This window comes from Lactuca serriola, chromosome 5 (assembly GCF_051521515.1).
Source record: "Lactuca serriola cultivar US96UC23 chromosome 5, Lser_US96UC23_V15, whole genome shotgun sequence".
Lineage (NCBI taxonomy): Eukaryota > Viridiplantae > Streptophyta > Magnoliopsida > Asterales > Asteraceae > Lactuca > Lactuca serriola.
The window spans coordinates 43852007-43875752 of NC_136412.1; the positions used below are offsets into that span (position 1 = coordinate 43852007).

Here is a 23746-nt window from a genome sequence, read left to right on the forward strand (position 1 = left end):
ATGAAGTCATCAAGGATTAACACTTTGCTCAACATGTTACAAAGTGTTATGGAAGTTGAATCTGTAAATTCATTTTTACCATTTTTGCACTGATTTAGAAAAAATCACAGAAAAATCATACGGAATCAAAAACTAAATCTGTAAACTCTGAGAGTTTAGAAAATTTGTCTAGTTTGTTCATAAATTTTATTATGATTTTTAGAAGCCTCTAACTAGTGTGAAAACGCTCATATTCACAGACTGGGCCAAATTCGTAGCTACAGTGATAGACAGTTTTGTAAAAATCACCATAAATTGTAGAAAAATTGTATGGACATGTGCAAGTAGTAATTTTAAAGGTATAAACCTGAACTATTTTCATCTAATACATTTTTGAAAACTAAAAAGTTTAAGATGTTCAAAACAACTCGTGAATGAACATTAACTTTTCTATTGAAAGCTGAGGTTTGAGTTTAGTCATGTTGTTGGTGTTTAAACATGTATTCTCCCCCTAAAACTTGAAGAAAACATGAAAATGTGGGGGTATGAACTCGCCTTGAGTGCTTTCAGTAGATGGATGATGAAGAAAAGAACTTTCCAAGTCAAGAACACTTGGTAGGTGCTTGAATATTTGAAGGTTCTATGAACAAATATGATGATATTTGTGTAAGGTATCCATGTTTTGAGTGAAAGGATGTAAGATAATCAAGTGTAGGATGGAAATACTTACGAAAAGTGAGTAAGAAGCTCAATCATAGCCTTGGAGTCTCGAGTTTGAGAGAGAGAGAGAGAGAGAGAGAGAGAGAGAGAAAGTGAGAGAGGTGTGTTTGTTCTTCTTTGAGAAAGAGTGAATAAGGTGGGAGGAGAGATAAGAACTTCCAGACTTTGATCAAGATTATGAGCTGGAGAAAAAGGGTGAAAGGACAAATAGTTGACTAAGTATGGATGAATAGTGACTGAGTATGGCCCTGGAGTGGGTGTGGAGGATTGCTTGTGTCATAACTTAAGGGTAAAGTCAACACTCCACCTCAATATCTTACCCACTAGATTTTATTATTAAACAAATATTTCCCTTAAAATGGGTTTAAATTATGAATATAGGGTCTTATATGTCAAAATATGAGTTTGGGTGAAAATCTCACGTCAAAATCATGAAAAACGGGCTTAAAACGCGAAAATGGTCGAAAACCGGGAATTGGTGCGAATTCAGCGAAAATTTGGATTCAGGGCTGAGGGTTCGGTCCTTGATGTTGAGGACCGAAAGTGGGTTTCAGTTGTAATGAGAACCGAAAGGTGGTTCGGCCGAGGAATCTCGCAGGCAAAGTGTTAGAGGGAACCGAAAGCGAAGTAGCGAGGCGAAGGCGAAGGTCAGGTTCGGTCCTCCAAGGTTCGGGTTCGGTCCTACGATTTTGGTCTATGTGAGGTTCGGTTCTTTAGGTTTTGGTTTTGGTAGTTTTGGCTTCGGCTCTTCGGTATTTCGGTTCTTCTGGGTTTTGGTCCTGTTGTTTCGGTTCTTCAGGTTTCGGCTCCCTGGTCTTCGGCTTTGGTCCTTTGGTTTCGCTTCTTAGGGTTTCGGCCCTATAAGGCTGTTTTTCAAGTAAACTTCCTGTTTTGTGCAGTTTTTGGCTAAGTTAAGGGTCGGGATGCCCCCAAATAATTAAAGAAAGCTGAGGGAGGTTATGAGAGAGATTTGGGAGAGAGAGAGATTGATAAAGAGAGATTGAGAGAGACTTCGTTCGTGACCTTTTTGGATGTTTAGCTTCGCAAGGTTTGTAAACCCCGTTAAGCCTCTTTATGAGTGTTATATGTCCCCGAAGGGCATGTAATAGTGTTTTTATTGAGTAGTTCCATCACTTACCCTGATTAGGGTTTAAAATTTCTGAACACATGAAACTTTCAAGTGATTACTTTGTATTGACATGGCGAGTTGTACAACTTTAAACATAAGGAAAACCCTAATATACTAAGGTTAACTAAGTTGACCGGTTTGAATTGTTGACTTTATTTGACTTTGGATAAACCAAATTTGGCGGCTGTCACACAATCGTTGAATGTCACCTGGCAAGATGGGGCTTCGGTCTCGGCATATTATACGTAGCTCAAGAAAATTTGGGACGAGATCAATGTTGTCTTGCCGACACCACGATGTTCATGCAATGGCAATAAGTGTGAAGTGGGAAAAAGGTTGGTTAAGTTAAAGGAGAAAGAACGCTTGTATGAGTTTTTGTTGGGACTAGATAATTGTTGGATTAGTGTCTAAGTCCATAACTATTTTGGTATGTACTTGACCCGATGGTGCATGGTCCTATTGGGTTGCCTTCACCAAAGCAACTTGATAGGATGAATTATGGAGAGAAAGGATTAAATATGATTTATTAATATATTATGAGAATAATATATTAAAGGAGAAATCATATTGTTTAATTAATATTAGTCAATAATTAATTGGTAATTAGTTTTGTGACTAAAAGAGATTAATTAAACTTAAGGGACTGGAATTGTAATTATAAGATAATTGCAATTTGGGCCATGGATTGCCTTACATTAAGGAGTGGACGAATTCCATGGGGAAACCCATGAGGAAATCGTCCAACGCCTTAAGGAAAGGAATCTATGGGTTGCTTAGGGCTTAAGCATCCAAATTAGGGTTTCCTTGTTAGATAACCCTAATAGCCTAACTATATATACATCCCTTATGAACCAAAAACGTGGCTAAGCATCCTTCTAGGGTTTCACACATTTTAGGGCAGCCTCCATCCTCTCTCCTCCTCATCCTCTTGCTCTTGGTGTTTGTGAACCATTAGAGGAGTGACATTTGTGACTCTAAGCTTTCTAAAGTCAATACAAGGAGGATTTGAGATTGTTATTGCTACATAACATTCAAGGTATGATCTAAACCCATTCTTATGTTAATATGATTACTTGTATGCTAGAATTAGGGTTTATAGTCTTGGATAACTTGCATATACAATAGAGAAACCTAGATCCAAGCATTAGGGTTTGTATGAGCACATAGGATGTTCTTATGACCAAAACCCATCAGTGGTATCAAAGCCTAGATTGGTTTCTATTGTATTGATGCCTTGTATGTTGAAAAAATTCGTTTTTTGTGGTTCTGCTTGCTGAACTCGCCGAGTCCATAGATGAACTCGCCGAGTCCATAGATGAACTCGCCGAGTTCATGTTGACTCGACGAGTCCATGCCTGACTCGACGAGTCGGCTGGTCAGAATGAGGGAAAACCGGGATTTCTTGCTGTTTTTGCTTGAGGATACTTGCCTTATCATATTAGATCAATATAAATCCGATTTTTTATATATATGACTATATTCTTGATCTAATTGAAGATATTTATCAATTAATAAAATATTTGTTTCCTTATGTGATAATTGATTAATTATTTTGATTAAATTGGTAAACTGTTTTGCAAGAAATCATTAAATAAATCAAATATGGATAATTATGTGATTAAGATTATTTGTTATTTGATCCTTGTGTTATGAAAAGTTTCATATTTTCCCTTTAGGTTTTATAGTTTAAATTTGAACTCAAAAGTTTAGTTTTTGAAATTTAAATAGTTAAACCCCTGATGTTTTGAAATGTTTCAAAACTTGCCCTCAAGTTTTGGAATTTAAATTTTGATTAATAGTTTAATTTTGATGTATATTTAAATTCTAAACCCTAATGTTTGAAATGTTTCAAAACTTGCCCTCAAGTTATGGAATTTAAAAGTTGATTAAAAGGTTTAATTAGGAATGTTAAATTCTAAAACCCTAGTAATGTTTTGAGAAGTTCAAATCACATCCTTTTGGTTTTATTAATTAATTAAGGTGTATAATTAAAAAAGGTTTAATAAATCCATAAAAGTTTAGGTTTACAATTTAATTGAATTAAGAGTATAATTGTTAAATTAGACCACCTAGTATTTTAAAAGTGTAAAATACACCCTATACTATATATAACATTAAAAGTCTAACATTATATATATATATATATATATATATATATATATATATATATATATATATATATATATAAGTAAAAGTCAGTCTTACCGTTAGTAGGCCTCATTCACGAAGCTGATCTATAAGGGGTGTTTAAGGAAATTGCCTATAAAATGGCGATTGATTGGGTATCCACTCTTACCTACCGCACTCTTGACTAGTGGAGGGTCGTTAGCCGAACGGGTAGGATATGACGAACCCTTCCAATATAAGTATAATGAATTACAAAAGTAACTAAATGTTTTACAAATTCCCAATCTTAGTTACTTAGGCAAAAGTGAATTGATGCAATTCCATGAAATTACACTTTGTGCCCTTGCGAAGACGTTAGTGGAGCGTGTGTGGTTTACCGGCACACTAAATGGTTCTAAGAAAAGGTAGCAAAGGGTGACTCAATGTTTGTCATAGTTCGGTGGAGCGTGTGTGGTTTACCGGCACATCGAATAGGTGACTGTAACATGTGGGGGCACCATGTAGTGTGCATGGTTATTCACACCCGCTTTGTGATCCTCGGCATCCCAGTTACAAACAAGAGCGGCATATCGAGATTCAAACATGCCATTGAAATGTTCAATGAATCTCATAGGATCTAGGAGTTTTCATAGATTTAAAACTTAAATTTCCTTTTTCGTTTTTCATGGTGGAAATTAGTGAATCGTCATTCACTTACCTTCAAATGTTCTGCAATTTGGGTTACGGCATCCCTCTCCCAAGTTGTAGAATATTGTGTTGGGTCCTAGCCTTAGTATCTCATTTGGGTGATTTACTAAGGACTCAATCAATCAACTAACTTGAATTTGTTTCTCCCGTTTTGTAGATGTCTAAGTTCGACAACTATGGTCTTTCCAAATCCCGTGGAACAAGCATTCCACATGAAGATGGTATTCCACGATTCGATCAAGGAACAAGAAATCATGCTTCACTTCCTCCACCTCCTCCAATTGTTCTCCCTAACCCACAAGATCAAAGAATTGAAAGGTTCAATATCACTAAAGCCCTATTGGAAATGAAACATGAAGATGGTAAGCCCGTGTGTGCCCACGTTCTAGGAATGAAATCACACATTGATAGGTTGATAATGTTGGGTGTGTCATTCCCGGATAAGTTGGCTGTGAATTGGGTTTTGCAGTCACTTCCTGAATCATATAATGAGTTCAAAAGAAAGTGTTATATGATGGATCATGACGACAACCTCATTGACCTAACTTACATGCTCATTGCTGCTGAATCAAAAATGATTTGGCGAAGCAATGGAGCGTATTTGTTGGGAAAGTCAACCGACCATGCTTCCGAGGACGTTCTAGGAGAACCGACCTGCGTTTGCTGCCAAAAGAAAGGGCGTTGGATACAAGTCCGCCCAAAGAGCCTGAAGAGTCCAGAAGATGGGAGAGTCAAAGAGTATGGCTACACTTCAGGTAAAATCCACTATCTAACTCCGTTAAGTTCCTATTCATTGATTCTTAATACATGATGTGATAAGATTGCATTTGAATGTTTTGCAGGATCGGTGAAAAGAAAGGAAGCTTGGTGAAAGAGCAAGATGAATCTAATCACAAGGAATGGATCTTGATCGCATGGACTTGAAGATTAGATTTTGAGCTTAGATAGTTATGATAGAGTTGTTAGAAATTTTCCTTTTGAAATACATAGTTTTCAATGGATTTTGCATTGTAAGGACAAATGTTTTCCGCTGCTTTTATAAATAAAATAAATTTTGGTTTGACTTATTTATTTATTTGTTTATTTCCTTGCAATGAAATCGTTATGAAAATTGGTGTTTGCATATTTCTACAACAAATGGATATGATTCTTATTTATGGTGTTTATGGAAAAGTCGAGAATTTACCAAATAAGGAGAGTTTCTCATCGCCTAAGTTTCAATTGGATAGAAATTTGGAATCATGCAACTTGGTTGCACGAAGAATGAGAAATTTCATTTTTGGAAATTAGACTAATTCATTGACAAAGTGTCAAGTGAAGGACTAGGAGATCGAGTACACAAAGTTGTGTGTTGGTCAAAGTCCACCATAAGAGTAACAAGATATTCGTCATGGTTTACTAAAATTTTAGTAAATATGATTATACTTATAAGATTAAGTGTAATTCGGAATTGATTAAAAAGGTTTAAATCAATAGCAAAACGAATAAGAAGAATCATGTAGGCAGAAAGATAAAAGTTTCTCCATTCTAAGAAGAAGGGAGAGTAGCTTTTATGCTTTATGATAGGTCTTAATGATTAAGAACTATATCTCAATTGATCCTCTAAGTGAGTCTTAGTACAATTGTATGTTTAAGAATAGGAATCAAGGATTGAAGAAATGGTTAAATCAAGAAGTCAATCATACTTCGTTCCAATAACAACTCTTAAAGTTAAGATTGTGACAATGAGTGACAAGTATCAAGAAGGTTTATAACATTCATCAAATGTAGAATATGGAAAAAGGTTTTCTTGTTCTCGCACATTTGAAATTGGTAAGCTGTGATGTCTTGGATAAGACAAAGACCAACTAGAACCTATTTATGAAGTGTTTTGATAAAAACTACACTAACTCTTGAATATTTGTTTGTCAAGAAATGTTTATTGACAAGAGAAGCTTATATGTCAAGGAGTCAGTGGGAGTCTTAATGGTCTTGAAAGGTTTCAAGAACAAATCAAATAAACCTTATCGATCATCACTAGCACACGAGTTGAGGTTTACAACCTATCGTGTTGACATTGTTTTGTTTCTGTGCCATTCCAGTTAAGTTAATTATGCATGTGAGTCCTATGAGTTCTCGTTTAAATGCATAAAAGGCAAGGACCTTGATAGGAAAGGGTGAACTACTTAACTACTTGGAAGACATGGTGGGCAGCTGTGCTACCATAAGGCAAGAAATCAATATTAAGAAAGTTCGGTCCATATGAGTTTGAATTTGTCGTAAACTTTGGCTTTGACAAGTTCACATGGATAGGAACATATACACCATTAAAATCTAAGTGTCATAAGATTCCCTCCTTCATGAAAATGACTATGAGGAAATGATTTCACTAATAGAGATTTTAAGAAGATAGTGATAGTAAAATTGCATTCTCAAATTCAATTATGGTTACGGTATCCCTTTTCATGATTTGAATTGTGAGGTCTGGCAATTAGTCTTAATTGTTTAGACACACATATAAACTATCTAAGGCAAAGGTGTATAAGTTCAAGAAGCCTTGATAAAAGATTATCAAAGCATTAGGTATTGGAAACATGAACTTAAGAAATTCAATAAGTCTTGTTTTTCTGAAAGTTAGGCTGTTTCTGAATGCATGTCAAAGCTAGTGGGAGCATAAGTGTTATGTTTATAATAATCATCATGATAGTGGGAGCATAAATGTTATGATTGTATGATTATTAAGGAAAGTATTGCAAGTTGGCAATATTAATTATAGAAAACAAGAGTTATACTTTGCAAAGTCGCAAGAGTTGTAAAGTTGTTTTGCTATAATTAAGGGAGAGAATATTATGCTTCATTTCAAATCTAAAGGCTTAGGTTGAGAAAGTCAAAGGTACATAGTGTGTTCTCAAAATCTCGATTATGATTACGGCATTCCTCTTCACAGTTCGAATTTTGAGAACATAGCAAATAAAATATTATTGCAGAAGATTGATGAAGTATCAAATCTTTATGTAAGACATTATGCATTGTGTCCCATACGCTTCGGGTATAGGATCGATTGCAATTGCTATACTATTTGACTATTCTAAAATTTTCCAAATGACTAGAGCATTTAGAGGGAAAAGGACAAGAATCGGTTTTGACTAAGATGATTAAACAACTATCAAAGGACAATCCAAAGTTCGCCGATGATTGGTCGCTTGTGAGTAGTTGGAAGTATAGTATTGGTAGATATGGAAATGTTTCCATATTGGATGGACCATATTGACATTATTATGAACAGATAAGATTCTATTAAGAATGAGTTGTCATATGGAAAATATGGAAATGTGTCCATATTGGGAATTGAATATTGAAAATCTATGTCTAGATTAGAAACTTTTATGCAAAAGGATGTTCAAAGGAATGTTCTTTGAGTGAGAGACATCATATCTAAGGAATTGTATTGTAACAATCTCCGATAGAGGACTTTGTAATTTCATTGGCAATAGTCTTTGTGACTTTGGTGCAGTGATATTACAAATGGATCGTTGCATAAAATGTTAGAATCTAGCATATTCTATAAGTGGCAAGAATTTGATATTCTTACACTTATGAAAAAGATTAGGAGTTGTGAAATGAGTATGATTGGAAATGTGTTCAATTTGATCTATTTCACAAAGTAAGAACCATAGGTAAACATTGTGTGCATGCTAGGAGCATGGGACAAGTGTAGTAATAATTCGAGTAAGAAGTTGATTACCCGAAACAACAAATAATGAGTAATCGATATGGTGATAAATAAAAGGTGTTTTATTTATGCTCAAAGGTTTGAGGCCATATGGGATTAGTATTATTCTTGTGTTTCACATTGCATGTTTTGACTTCATGGATAATTTAATTGGTTGAGAACAGTCAAATTATTCGAACAGGCCACAGTCGTTCATATGTTGGAAGTATGTATGAATAAAGACTGTCGTGAATTGGTGTGTGGATTGTCTAAAGAGCATTAGACATAAGCAAATGTTTGTTGCAACGATTATGAGTGCTTATGAATATGATTTGAGCATTGGATTAAACCCACGCACTAGTAACTTGGTGTTATAAAACATATTGTTGTGTGTGATTCGGTGAGTGAGTGCAAGCAAGCATTGAATCAAATTTTATCTGTTCCTTTTATCCAAAGAAGGATAAAAGCGATATCTTTGGGCCCCTTAATGATTTAGTAATGACAAACGTAAATGCTCGGCCGGGCTAGGGCTAATTTGATTTGTTCAATTAGTCAGTCGTCATGAATCGGAAATCGAGAAATAGTACAAAGAGAATGATTAGAAATCATGTCTTATACGATATCTAGAATGGAGGAATATATGATCCCTTATCTAAAGGACACGCGTATCTGATAGGATCAGAGTTGACAGCGGCTTTGGAAAGCTACGATTGCAGATCAGGATCTGAAGTTATACGCATAATAGTTATTAGACTTATCCAAGTGGGAGACTGTTGGATTAGTGTCTAAGTCCATAACTATTTTGGTATGTACTTGACCCAATGGTGCATGGTCCTTTTGGGTTGCCTTCACCAAAGCAACTTGATAGGATGAATTATGGAGAGAAAGGATTAAATATGATTTATTAATATATTATGAGAATAATATATTAAAGGAGAAATCATATTGTTTAATTAATATTAGTCAATAATTAATTGGTAATTAGTTTTGTGACTAAAAGAGATTAATTAAACTTAAGGGACTGGAATTGTAATTATAATATAATTGCAATTTGGGCCATGGATTGCCTTACATTAAGGAGTGGACGAATTCCATGGGGAAACCCATGAGGAAATCGTCCAACGCCTTAAGGAAAGGAATATATGGGTTACTTAGGGCTTAAGCATCCAAATTAGGGTTTCCTTGTTAGATAACCCTAATAGCCTAACTATATATACATCCCTTATGACCCAAAAACGTGGCTAAGCATCCTTCTAGGGTTTCACACGTTTTAGGGCAGCCTCCATCCTCTCTCCTCCTCATCCTCTTGCTCTTGGTGTTTGTGAACCATTAGAGGAGTGACATTTGTGACTCTAAGCTTTCTAAAGTCAATACAAGGAGGATTTGAGATTGTCATTGCTACATAACAATCAAGGTATGATCTAAACCCATTCTTATGTTAATATGATTACTTGTATGCTAGAATTAGGGTTTATAGTCTTGGATAACTTGCATGTACAATAGAGAAACCTAGATCCAAGCATTAGGGTTTGTATGAGCACATAGGATGTTCTTATGACCAAAACCCATCAATAATGAGTTTGCGGTTATACGAACTCAAATCCTTGCAATGAAACCAACACCTACATTGAGCAATGCTTATCACATGGTGGCAGAGGATAAGCAACAAAGAAGCGTGGCTATGGGCAGAAAAATGACAAATGAAGTAGCAGCCTTTCAGGTGAGTCAACCAAACCAAAAAGGTAACTAGTCACAAAAGAAACAGTGATAGAAAAACGACAAGGTAACCCTTGCAACCAAAAATGAGCATTGTACCTTTTGTGGTCGTGACGGTCACAATAACGAAGGTTGTTTTAAGAGGATCGGTTACCCAGAATGGTGGCTGGGAAAGACGAAGAAAGAAGGCAACAAACCAAAAGCAGCCTATGTTGAATCAGTTACGAGTCCTGTGGCGGGTTTGACTAATGAGCAATACAGTATGTTCCTGAAACTCTTTGGTGGCAACAAGGAGCAAGTCCAAGACCAGACACCACAAGCAAACATGGCAGGTACACACGATAACGATCTTGAATGGGGTGTTATGGATTTAGGGGAAACTGAGCACATGATCTCTCAACAAGAGGTGCTCGATAATGTTGTCAATGAATCAAATGAAGGACCTGTTACAGTAGCTAACGGGGAGGACGCACCTGTCAAAGGCAATGGTGATGTCCTCCTCAAGGGAGGAATTAAAATAAAAGGGGCTTTGTTTGTTCCAAATTTTAAATATAATTTGTTATCTGTTCGACGACCAACAAAGGATTTGCATTGTGCAATCACTTTCTTTCCAGATTTCTTTGTGATACAGGACTTGAAAACGAGGAGCTTGATTGGAACGGGTAATTGCATGAAGGGTCGACTTTATCGAATGGGAGTGATGCGAAAGGAAAGAAAAGCATTAGCGGTTACCTCTTGTACGTGGCACAAAATACTTGGCCATACCCCTAATGTTAAGTTGTCCCATATAAGTTTTTTTAAGCATTTTGATTTAGAACACGATGTTTGTGATTCTTGCATTCGAGCTAAATTTACAAAAGTTCCCTTTCCAAATAGTTCCATAAAAACGAATGATTTTTTTGACTTGATTCACTGTGATATTTGGGGAGTTACCGAACCCCATCATTATTACGAGCAAGCTATTTTCTTACCTTAGTAGATGATTATAGCCGATCGGTTTGGGTTTATCTAATAAAACAGAAAAATGAGGCGAGCACATGTTTGATTAACTTTAACAATATGGTAGAAAGACGACATGGAAAGAAAATTAAACGTTTTCATAGCGACAACAGAGGTGAATTCACTTCAAACCAAATGAAGGATTTTTATGCCGAAAAGGGTATAATCCTTGAGACTATGTGTCCACACACCCCACAAAAAAATGGTGTGGCAGAACGAAAGCATAGACACATCCTTGAAATAACTCGTGTCATTCGCTTTGAAGCAAATTTACCTATTAAATTCTGGGGTGAATTCATTTTAACAGCAACGTATGTCATCAACCGGATACCCACCAAGGCGTTAAACAACAAAACGCCTTACGAAGTATTACTCGGGAAAAGTCCTAGATATGATCATATGAGAATTTTTGGATGTTTGAGTTATTACTGGAACTATGATACCAAGGGTGACAAGTTCGAACCACGGGGTAGACGGGGAATTTTTGTTGGTTACCCTTGTGGGACAAAGGGATATAAGATTTATGATTTGGATTTAAAAAGGGTGATCATGTCTAGGCATGTAAAATTCATTGAAACATGCTTCCCTTTTTCCAATAAAGAAGACGATATAAATCTTGTAGCACCCAATTATAAAGAAGGAGAACAAGTGCATGAAAATTGGTGGAAAGAAGGAGCACATGCAGATACAGAAACAAACACGTGCACACATGAAGATGATCCTAATAACTTAGACTCAATGGGCCTACAAAACAATGGGGAAACTAACTGCATGCAAGAAGCAATTTCTCTTTCTAATCAAGTTGATGAGACAACTCAACATCAACCTGTGGTAGAGGGCAACCAATCACCTATTAATCAGCCACCCGAACCCACAACGAACACTCGAAGCACACGGGTTCAAACCCAGCCGCAACGTTTCAAGGACTATTCAGTCGAGCTTCCTCCCTTGGTAAACCATACAGACCCGTCATCTAATCAAGCGACCTCTACGGTACATCCCTTAGCTCACTTTGTTTCATATAAGAATTTTAGCACTAATCACAAAGCTTTCCTTTCGGCTATTGATTCTTATCATGAGCCAAAGAATTTCAAACAAGCTTCACAGAATCCTAAATTGCGTGAGGCTATGAAAAAGGAAATTAAAGCCTTTCAAGAAAATGACACATGGACTCTTGAAAATTTGCCCGCAGGAAAGAAAGCAATCGGTTCGAAATGGGTTTACAAAGTCAAGTTTAAACCAAATGGCGAAATCGAACGATACAAGGTGCGTCTTGTCGCCAAAGGATACACTCAACTAGAAGGTGTGGATTATCATGATACTTTTGCACCGGTTGCCAAATTGGTAACTATGCGCACCCTCCTTACTTTGGCGGTAAAGCAAGACTGGATCATACACCAATTAGACGTTAACAACGCGTTCTTGCATGGAGATCTCGACGAGGAAGTTTATATGAAGATACCGCAAGGATTCACGAAAGAGGATGACAGACGTGTCTATCGTCTTCGCAAATATATGTATGGCCTTAAGCAAGCATCAAGGAATTGGTATCACAAATTTACTCGTTCACTGATTGATATGGGATACAAACAATCGATAGCGGATCCTTCGTTGTTCATTTACAAACACGGTGCAAATCAGGTAGTTGCTCTCATCTATGTCGATGATGTCATAATAGTTGGAAATAATATGACGAAGATCCAAGCCACCAAGTCGGTCCTTCATGAGCAATTCACGATTAAAGATCTTGGTTGTTTAAAATATTTTCTCGGCATTGAAGTCGCCAGGACAAAAGACGGTCTTGTGCTTAGCCAAAGAAAATACACCTTGGATATATTACGTGACATGGGTCTAGAAGGCTGTCAACCCAGTTCCTTGCCTATGGAACAATGCTTAAAACTAGATAAAGGGGACGAAGAACCTCGTGTTGATGCTGGGTAATACAGGAGATTGATAGGTCGTCTCTTATACTTACAAGCTACGAGACCCGATATCGCCTACTCAGTTAACTTACTTAGCCAATTTGTGGCTGATCCAAGACAACCACACCTTGATGCAACCATTCGGGTGGTCCGTTATCTTAAGACCACATTGGGCCAAGGAATTCTTTTGCCTAAATCTAGGGGCATGGGTCTGGTGACTTATTGTGATTCCGACTGGATGGGTTGTCCATTTTCTAGACGTTCTCGTACGGGTTATCTTCTTCTGTTAGGTGGGGCTCCCGTCTCTTGGAAGTCAAAGATACAATCAGTGGTTTCTCGATCCTCCGCCGAGGCTGTATATCGGGCAATGGCCACCACCGTTAGCGAAATCTTGTGGTTTCATTGGTTGCTCACTGAACTTGATGCTGCTCAATCTGGAGCGACTCCACTATTCTGTGACAATGAAGTTGCTCGTCATATTGCTAACAATCCAGTATTTCATGAACGTACAAAACATGTGGAAATGGATTGCCATTTTGTCCGGGAACGTGTTGAATCCAATGAAATAAAACCTGTGCACATTGAATCGAGTAACCAGATCACTGATTTGTTAACAAAACCGTTAGGCGGGTATCAACTGAAGTTCTTACTCGACAAGTTGGGCATTCCAAACCTACATACTCCAACTTGAAGGGGAGTATTGGGATTAGTATTTTATTTTATTTGGTTTCCTATTTTAACCTCTTTATTTTGGTGCACCGATCTGTGCATATTGTTTCCTTATCTTGAGGTGTTCTCTTCTATGTTATCTTGTATCTCGTTTTTAACATTCATTCAGAAATAAAGAATCAATTTTGGATCTTTACTATTTTCTTCACAAGTGTCTTGCTCAATGGTAGTGTCAATTGAGTCTACAACTAGATTTTGGTAAAAACACCATCCTTAGGTAGAAAACTCTACAAAAGTGTCGGTTTATAACTTATATTATTTTTTTGAATTTTGATTGTTTAAAAGTCATAAAACTACAAATGACGTTTTAGGAAAATCATACCCCAGTGCCACAAACACAATGTTAACATCGAAGAAAATTAAGACCAAGAACACGTTATGTTCTCCTAAGGACATTTTTGTGCTAGACTTTCGCGTGGTGTTTAATTTCACATCTGGAAATTGTTATATATCTCCAATCTCTAATCTTTATAAGTGCATGTTAACATGGTATTTAAATTTCTATCAAGTATGCTTAAAAAACTTTAAAATGGCATAACATCACTCTTGGTACCTATAAATGATTTATCGTAAAAAATTTAATAGAGTTATTCATTAAAATGACCATTTATTACAATTTTTTTTTTCATTCCACATAACCATACCTTTTTAAAGACATGACAAAATGATCTTCAACCCTGCGAATTATTGACTACGAATTCACGTTGTAGGTTAGAATTGAGACCGATGTCAACACTCAACAATTATAATTTTGTAATCCATTAAACACATGGAACATGATGGGACACATTAAAAACACCATGACATAATATTCTCCAAGTACTCTAAATGTAAAGATGTAATAGCAGAATATAACTGTATAAAACGTGTTACTTAATGCAGTTCTCTCAAGAAATGAAAAGATTCTCCAAACACGAGTCATAAACATAAGAAAATTAAGCAGAATTAGAATTTGATCCCCTATAAAAGACACTTACTTACATGTGTAACTAATGCTTCGACTTGTTAGTAGTCCTATCTATATACATGACAGATTCTATCTCGAATAAATCTGAGCTACCCTCACTTGTAATATCATCACCTTCACAAACTGCATTATTCACGTCGTCCTTTTCAATAGCATCCAAGGTCAAAATCGTAATTTTCTTGTCCATAATCATGTCTCCCCTGTAATCAAAAACTCTGGGTGGATTTAGAATTGGGAACGCAAAGGGGTCTCTTTCTGTTCCATAATCTTTAACTTTAACAGACACTGCTTTCTTGGTCAAACAAGGAGTCGCACAACAGAAAAACCATTTAATAAAGGCTTTAACTTTACCTCTCTGTTTTGGCTTACTAGAATTTCTCTTCTGCTGAAAATCGTCGCCATTAAGTTTATGTTGATGGGGTTTAAGATAACAAGAAAACGAGGGTACACGGAGATCTGTAGATTTAGAATTGGCTTCAGTCGCCATAAAGAGAAGTACGATTGTTTTGACTTTTTGACTTCTTGAATTCATAGTATATGTATAATTGCGTTGGGTTTTATAATTATTCACCGATTCTATGATTCTGTTGCCTAATATGTAATATGTTATGTGTAGATTTGATTTCCTAACTTTTTTTTTTGTTATCGGTCTATTTTACGAGTGAGATCTTATCTTATCTATGTATAAAAGATGGAATTTAGGGTTTAAATAAAAAAACCGATCCAATCCGGTTGTTATCCAACTGAATATCTAGTTATCATTCAATTGGATATATCCGATTAAATATGTCTAATTATAATCCAATTATCAATAAATATATATATCCGACTATATGTAAAACTACCCATACATAAATAGCATCAAAAATTGTTGTTTACCCTTGTACATTATGTTAGTTTCGAAGCCCAAACTAAGAAAATACTTAAAACCCAATGTGTATAGTATTAAAAAGTCAATCTAAATCCCTACTACATGAAAGTCAACTGATAATAATCATAGTTGACCACCCTCCCTAATATTCATGAATTTCTCAATACCCTCAAAAATAATCATTATTATCATCTAGAAGATGGTGAGTTATTTTCACCCACAACCCAATATTGTTTGACTACAAACAGCATCTTTTCTGAAACAAGTGGGCCATCTTCATGATCCACCATTTTTGTATTCCATCTCATTCCTGAAACAATTTTTTTCACCTTCATCACTTCAATCTCATCATCACGAATTATCACACTTCCTTCAGGTCTTAAAATCCTATCCATTTCTAGAAGAATCTCTTCATAGCTACACCTACAAGAGTATGTCTCACCATTAAAAACTCCAAAAGATTACACCAAAATAACAACCTACTTACATTATATATAAAAAGAAAAGTAAAAAAGAATAAAGTATGTTGCTATTTCCTACAACTTACTTGTCTTTATACAAGCTGAAAAGACCATGAGCATGAATTAGGTCATATGACCTTGGGTATGTGGAGAACGCTTCACGCCTAAAAACAAACAAAAATAGAAAACCAACTTCATTTTTTTTATAGATGCCATGTTAAATTAAATTAAAAATAATAATAATAACAATTTTTATATATATTACCAGTCATGATATATGCCAATCAAACCTCTCTCATAAATGACACCAAGAGTGTCTTTTTTGGATATTGTGGGGACCACATTCATAACCCAAGATTTAGGAGATTCAAGTGCTGCAGCAAAACTTCCAACACCAGCATTCATATCCATAATATTACGATAACGCCCTGAGGCGATTATCTTGTTTACCCTCTTGTAACCATTCAAATGTTTTTGCCATAACTTTGTGTCTTCTTTGAATGACTCGTTAGAGATTCCATGTAAGGAGCCACTTGAAATTCTTGGAGGAACATCATAAAGTCTTTGTGGGAATGGTGTAACTTCATTTGAATTGTTGGTTTTTGGGTAAGGGGTTACACAAGCTTCTATCTTCTTGTACCTACATGTCAGATATGTAAATCAGGTACACAGTGGCCCACTGTCTGATTTGAATATTAGAAGTTGAAAAGTTGTGGAGGTTATATACCAGATATCATTTACACTTGTGGATTCGCACGTTTTAAAACGAGACTCTCTTTCTTGACAATGATCGTTATTGACTCGCTTTCTCCAAATGACCATTTCGCCCTTCTCGTGTTTCTTCTCCCAACAAACAAGTTTAGCTATCTCCTCAATTTTCTTTTGCTCTTCTTCCAAATGGCCCGAAAGCACAAAATAGCCACCAGGTCTCAGAACTCGGTCAATTTCCATCATGTAGCTTCCATCTGTGCTCATATGATGAATTATATTATACAAGATTTTTCAAGAGTATAGTAAATTAAATATTGTTTTTTTGGCATATACCATTTTGGGACCATGGAATCGAGCACCTAGAACAATGAGCCATGTCAAAGGATCTTGAAGGAAATGGAAGCTTTATAGTATCAAGAACACCAATAAAAGCAGGGACACCTCTTTCAAGAGCAAATTGCACTTGTGCTTCATGAGAATCTCTTGGTGAAAACGACATGGTTATAACATTTTTCTTGAACATATACGCACCAAAACTTGCAACCTATGTGAAATCATCAAATGAGAAAATGAATTGGAATATCAACTTAAGGTAATGATATACTCACCCCACATCCAATGTCTAAAGCAGTTCTAATTAGTCCATTCCCTAATGGGATAACAGATGCCATTTGATCAATATATGCATCAACCCCATGAGGAAACTGAGGTCCTCCACCAGGGAACCTAAAAACTTTTCCTTCATGTCGAATCCAACTTTGAGTATCTTTTTCTATTAAGCTCTTATGGGGTGCATTAGCAAATGGGATATAATCACGACTTTTGGGCCATGGAAATGGTGTCGCATACCCTTTTGGAGCTGGAATAAGACAGAGTAGCTTTTCAGCAGTGGGAGGACAATGTCGTTCTTTATAGTTTATAGTTCTCATTGGATCATGACAAGGTGTGTAATCAATGAATCGATCATCACATGGTTTAAAAACTTCGCTTTTTGATCGTAAATCATTAGGGTTTTTTACTCCGACGCCATGGTGAGTCTCGATGTTTAGATTTGAAATGACACTGCAATCGGCTCTTCTTGTTATTTCATGAGCTATGCTGTCTCCTTTTCCGAAACCGCTTCTTTGCCAAGCACCCAAGAGATAGAAGAAGCAACATAAACCAAATAGTACGAAGATAGAAAAAGATCTACGAGTCCTGTTGTCTCCTGTATTCCCTTTGGTTGCCATGATTGATCTGCAAAATTCGTTGACAAAATCAAAATATCGATACACAAAGTTTCTTAAATACTCTCAAGTTAAAACCCTATCCAGTATCCATCACTGAGTAATTTGATCGAACACTTGATAGCTATGAATCATACATGCATTACAGTGCCCTGTTACATCTCTAACAAGCCTTATCCTGTTTATATAAAAAGAAGTTGAAAAAAACAAGGTCTCTTCTAGAAATGTGATGATTTTTTTTTTGTTTTTGAGTGTAACAAAACTTACAGAAAAGCAAGATCGTTGGATTCGTGGTTACCAAGAATTTGAGCTTTCGCGTATCTTAGGTGGACTGGGCATTATAAACACAGTGAACAAAGGGTATATTTCAGAATCAAATAAAGGGAAAATTTTGGATTCATGGAATTATTTTTGGGAACAGTCGTTAAAAGCCAAGTTGAGTTATAATAAAATTCTGCTTCGCCAAAAGAATCATCATAAAAAATACGATAAAGATGAAAATCTTACTGATCTTGAAGAGAAATATATGGAAATCTATGGGGGTTTTCGTTTGATCAAAGCATGATTGGTTGGAGAAATTAGAACATCGACGGAGGAAGGGGAAGTTCCTGCGATTATGGTTATGAGTTATGATATATGATTGTGGGGAATAAAGTAATCAGAAAGGGGAAGAGAATTCAACTAATAAAAAAAAACATAATGAGGAATGCATGGATGCTTTGCTACATTTTTATATAATAAATAAGATATTTATATTTGTATATTATAATAAAGATAGTCGTACAAACATGTCAAGATGGCCGAGTTGGTCTAAGGCGCCAGTTTCAGGTACTGGTCCGAAAGGGCATGGGTTCGAATCCCATTCTTGACATAACATTTTTATTATTATTATTATTTTTTTTATAAAGAGTGAAACTAAAATAAAAACATGTCAAATATGTGTGGTCACCATAAGTTAGGCCTAAGCCATGTGCTACTCAACTTATTAAAAGTTCAACAACAACAACGTTTATTGTTGGGTTCAAAAGGATCAAGGATGACACACATAAATACTTGATGCAACACTCTAATATATCTTCTAAATTTATTTTTATTAGTAGTGTCAGTTATTTCAAACTCATTCTCATTTAACTTGCTAATCATTATTAAATATCCTCTTTAATAAATAAATTTTTTTTTTGCCACATGTTAATCTCTCATGAGTTTTGATACTTTTCATTTTGTGATTTTTTTTTTAAATAAATATTATCTACTTGTTAATTTTTAGTTTGTTTTAATGTTTAAAATTAAATTCATATATTTATATATGTAAAGTATTAAATATCATATATATATATATATATATATATATATATATATATATATATATATATATATATATATATATATATATATATATATATATATAATATTAAATTGTAATAAATATATTTCTTCCTTTCTTATTTTAAAATTATACATTAAAAAAATATTTTATGTTTACATTTTAATATTTAATCTTTTCGTAAATCAATCCATATAATATACGGGTCTCACACATTTAGTGTGTGTAATATCGTTGAGTTAGAAACTCTTTGATAAATGTAGGGAATTACTAAGTAAATTATTGTTATTTTCTTTTAAACTTCTAACATGTCATGAAAGTTTTCTATCATATGATCTGTTTTGGTTCCTAATCAAGCCAAACCTCATGTCCAATACTTCGTCAAATGCTGTGGATATTTTTTTTTTTTTTTTTCTTTTGGTGTATAATGCTTGGCAAATTCATATCAATATTTATATTATTTTATAATAGAGATAAATATGGTTCAAATAAATGACTCATCTTTAATCAAATTAATTTAGTTTTTTTTATTCGTCGACTTTTATAAATAATGTAAATTTCTTTTATTACTTGATAATCTTTTTTAATTATTTTACCAACATACTAATAATATATTTGGATTATATTAAACATCATTACTTGTAAATTAAAATGTTAAAACACCATTATTTGTCATCGTTATGTGTTAATAACAAGTTCAACAACTTTATTTGTTATTGGAGAGGTTTAAAACTATTTTTTAATTGTGAAATTCTCAAACTATTTAAAAATAATAATAATCATTAACACTAATATAGTTAGAAATAAGAATAAATCAAAATCTAATTTTGACCAACAATAGAGGGGTGTTTGAGATTGTTTCTGGAAACAATTTCATTGATTTTTTTGACTTTTTCAAAAACCAATAAATCTAAAAATATGTTTGACAAATTCAAAATGATTTTACAAAACAACTTTTGAATTACCTTCAAAAAAGAGATTTTAAAACTCTTTTTAGCTTTTTATTATTATCACATAGTCATTCATTTAACTAATTAATCTAAAAGATTGTTTGATAGTTGATTGATTAAGTTAGAGGTTTGACCGAATCAAATACTCATGAACGAAACCGTTCTAAACTAAAAACATAATGTTTGATAATTATTACACTTATGTTCTATCTTGTGTTGGATAAATATAGTTATTTAATAAAAATATCTTACTAAAGTAGTTGATTTCAGCATATAAGTTGAAAAAAATTAGATTTTAGCATACAATTCCAAGACTTCAGCATACATAGTTCATAATTCCAGCATCAATATGATTTGCAAACTGATTTCACAATTGGAACTTCGCACTTGAACTTCTACAAACATACAAAGTTCATAATTTCACATTCATTTTAAACATATTTGTAACTGATTTCTTTTGAACATTACAAATTTACAATGCATTTCTAGTTCCAACCACAATGTTTCTCACATTTGCAGGATGGAATATGTTATATTCAGTAAGTTCACTTGTTGATATTTTGGTTAATGATAAGTAAAGGAAGGCTGATGATTGCTAGTTTTGATTTTCTCATCAAAACTACAAAAAACAATGAACACAAGAATCAACAAACAGCAACTTAACAAAACCATGACAATGTAATAACAACAGAACCACCTCATTCAAATTCAAATTCAAATTCATTCAATACCTTCAACAAGAATCTTTGTTCACATCTTATAACCAATGTGTCATATCAAAATTTCTTTAAAGCACACTACTACTCAAAATATCTTTGTTTCCGAACCTGATTCAGCTCTTTCCAGCTTGCTTTTCTTTGGTCTTTTGAATCTTCAAAACCTTCTTCACAATCTTCTGCTCTTCAACTAAGAAAGCTCGAATGATCCTGCAACAAAATTCAACAATTTTGAACAAAAAATCACAAATTTTATATGTTTTTCAAGATATGATTTTGCACAAACCTCTCACGCACTGCACCAGCAGATAGCACACCGCCATAGGCACGGTTTACTGTTCTCCTGTTCCTTGATAGCCTAGACCTTTTGTATTCGGTAGGCCTCAAATGAGGAATCTGTTGAAAGACAATTCAAACACTAAGCTGAACATTCAGTTTGAAGAAGCAAAATTAAGATTTGCAGTCGACCTAATGTATCAGAAAGGTGCAATTTTGGATGCAAATGCCAGATTGAATGGTGTTTGTAAATCATGGACTGAATACTATCAGCCCTGCGATTGGAAATTTCATATACTCTATAAAGTTTCGAATAATTCCACCATTAAACGTTGCCGAAGAAGAAGTTATCAAGTTTACCAGAGATTTAAATCTACTACTAGCATTCGCGTATCGTAAACTACAATTACTGAGTGCGGATTCGAAATGAAACAGGATGAAGAGAGTTGCAGGTGTATGATTCAAACATTTCAAAGAAAGATGTAGATAGAATATGCATTACCCCTTGGATTCTCTTGCCAGTTACAGGGCACTTAGGGCCACTGGCTCTCTTCTTTGTAGTCTGGTAAACCAACTTTCCACCTATTACCATTAACGAAAGAAATCAAAAACTATATACATTTGCGTAAACTATGATCGAGTTGCAAATTGAATGGATGGTGTACCAGGGGTTTTCACGACCCTGTGCTGATTGGATTTGGTAGCATAGCTATGGCGTTTGCGGTAGGTGAGACGTTGCACCATCTTCGACTGCCGAACGAATTCTCTCTGGCGGAACGAAAGGGGTTTTAGGGTTTGCAAGCGGAAGAATTTAAACCTATCATTCACCAGTGACCTAGATCTGACGGCTCTCTATTTTTCTCCTCAACGGCTTGGATTTGTTTAGTTTATTATTAGGGAAAATGAGTTAAGAACTTAAGATCGTTATTAACTTTTTGTTCATAGTCGTTTTTTTTTATACGATTTGATCATTAGATTTACTTAAAATGTTCAATAAATATTATTATGACTGGTAATCAAAAGTTGTTTGGTTTCTAACGTCTTTCTAACGATCGTTAACCTTGAAAGGATAATAAAATTTTAGTGTTTTACAATTGTATATGTTTAGTATTTTTTTTTTTTTTTTTTTTTTTTTTTTTTTTTTTTTTTGCAAGAGTGAGCAAAATCGAACATGGAATTTGATAAAATAGAAACCATAAAAAAAACCCGAAGATTTGGGTTTGAATTTTTCAAAAACCGAAAATTTCAGATTGGATTTGGTTTTCACATATAGTAAAGTTGAAAGAAACCGAACCAAACCAATTTTATAAAATGTTTATTAAAATATATATTTTATGTTTATATTATAAATAAGCTCTACATAATTATAACACATATAGCGTGTTGATCAAGTGGTTAACACCCCTATCTTTGAGATTAAAGTTCGAAACCCACCATCTACATCTACTAGTTTTATTTTTCCAAATAGATAGATTGAATCTATCCCACATAGTCAGAAGCAATGAAACCCTCCTTGTTTTTGGATTTCATTTGTTATATTATAGCCAGAATTGCAAAAATGATCCATGTGGTAATGCATATTTTTTGGGTTTTAGTTCAAACTCTAACTTTTTTTGGTTTCGTAGTTCTTTTGAGCTAGTTTCATTGCGGATTTGATCTCTCGATAAACTAAAAGGACTTTAATACCCTTGGGGTATTTATTTTTCATTTTTCTTTCACATTTCTAAAATTTAATAGTTATTTATTTATTTTAATAATTATTTTAATAGTGAAAAAATGGGTCCACATCTCTCTCTCTCTCTCTCTCTCTCTCTCTCTCTTTGTGTGTGTGTGCAAATACAAACTAAAGAACACATGTTCATATTCATGAACATAGACTCAAGAACACATACACACTTCAACTACTGTACGCCACTACCACCGTGTCCTTCACCTCCTTTTTCTGTAAATTGATTTTTCTGGTAACCTCCATCGTCTCCTTCTTCTCCACACACATAAAATCAAATCTGATGAATGATTTTAAGATGAACACCTTCAAGAAGAAAAAATCAGATCTAGTGCGTGGGTCTCCGATCTCCTCCTCAGATGACGAGCTCCTCCTGTTAAAGCAAGCCCTAACGTCGCCGCCTGGTAGGTCTTCTCTTTTAGCAGAGACGAGCTCAAGGAGATGATGACTTTTAGATCTGAGAACCTCGTTTTCAGATCCGAGTATCTCGTTTGCAGATCTGGTAGCGGTGATGAGCTTAAGGCTTTTTCTTCTCCGGTGGTGGTGGCAACGACGATGATGGAACTGAAGATCTGGTTCGTCTTCTTCGGTATTTTTATGAAGATGGTGGCGATCTGGATGGATATGCTTAAACATCAATCAACCATGGTGGCGATCGGTTCTCAATCAAACTACCATTTCCACTTCTCTCCCAGTTCTATCTATAAGAAAATATAGATAGAATGGTGCTCCGATTCAATTTTCTTAATTTACTATAATTGAGAGAGAAAGGGGGTAGGGGAGACCGAGATCAAGATCAAAGGTTCAGTAAGCTTGATA

General features: G+C 34.8%; 2 protein-coding genes and 1 non-coding gene across 4 annotated transcripts; 1 reads left to right on the forward strand and 2 right to left on the reverse strand.

Annotated features, from left to right (window-relative positions):
• Positions 1–15500: 15500 nt before the first annotated feature.
• Positions 15501–18611, reverse strand: LOC145052388 (putative methyltransferase PMT2). Of its 2 annotated transcripts, XM_079000211.1 has the most exons (8): positions 18443–18611; positions 18203–18266; positions 17318–17945; positions 17043–17253; positions 16726–16963; positions 16264–16638; positions 16085–16162; positions 15501–15960 (listed from the first exon to the last, which is right to left on the reverse strand). In XM_079000211.1, the coding sequence occupies exons 3-8, from the start codon at positions 17936–17938 to the stop codon at positions 15726–15728; spliced, it is 1758 nt and encodes a 585-aa protein (XP_078856337.1). In that variant the 5' UTR covers positions 17939–17945; positions 18203–18266; positions 18443–18611; the 3' UTR covers positions 15501–15725. The 2 variants fall into 2 exon arrangements, with proteins under 2 accessions (XP_078856337.1, XP_078856336.1); XM_079000210.1 differs by lacking the exon at positions 18203–18266.
• Positions 18612–18725: 114 nt separating this feature from the next.
• On the forward strand, positions 18726–18806 carry TRNAL-CAG (transfer RNA leucine (anticodon CAG)). The gene has a single exon. It is a non-coding gene; the product is annotated as a tRNA-Leu (tRNA).
• A 2104-nt stretch (positions 18807–20910) lies between these two features.
• LOC145052389 (large ribosomal subunit protein eL34) lies at positions 20911–22018 on the reverse strand. Its single transcript, XM_079000212.1, has 4 exons — positions 21867–22018; positions 21704–21783; positions 21212–21321; positions 20911–21135 (listed from the first exon to the last, which is right to left on the reverse strand). The coding sequence occupies exons 1-4, from the start codon at positions 21943–21945 to the stop codon at positions 21042–21044; spliced, it is 363 nt and encodes a 120-aa protein (XP_078856338.1). The 5' UTR covers positions 21946–22018; the 3' UTR covers positions 20911–21041.
• Positions 22019–23746: the final 1728 nt, after the last annotated feature.

Coding starts and splice junctions, on each gene's coding strand:
- LOC145052388 (XM_079000210.1), bottom strand. CDS start 17,938: ATGGCAACCAAAGGGAATACAGGAGACAACAGGACTCGTAGATCTTTT. Junction 16,639..16,725: donor ACAAGTGTAAATGATATCTG/GTATATAACCTC, acceptor TCTGACATGTAG/GTACAAGAAGATAGAAGCTT. Junction 15,961..16,084: donor TTCAGCTTGTATAAAGACAA/GTAAGTTGTAGG, acceptor ATACTCTTGTAG/GTGTAGCTATGAAGAGATTC.
- LOC145052389 (XM_079000212.1), bottom strand. CDS start 21,945: ATGGTGCAACGTCTCACCTACCGCAAACGCCATAGCTATGCTACCAAA. Junction 21,784..21,866: donor CAGGGTCGTGAAAACCCCTG/GTACACCATCCA, acceptor TAATGGTAATAG/GTGGAAAGTTGGTTTACCAG. Junction 21,322..21,703: donor CTGGCAAGAGAATCCAAGGG/GTAATGCATATT, acceptor GTCTTTCAACAG/ATTCCTCATTTGAGGCCTAC.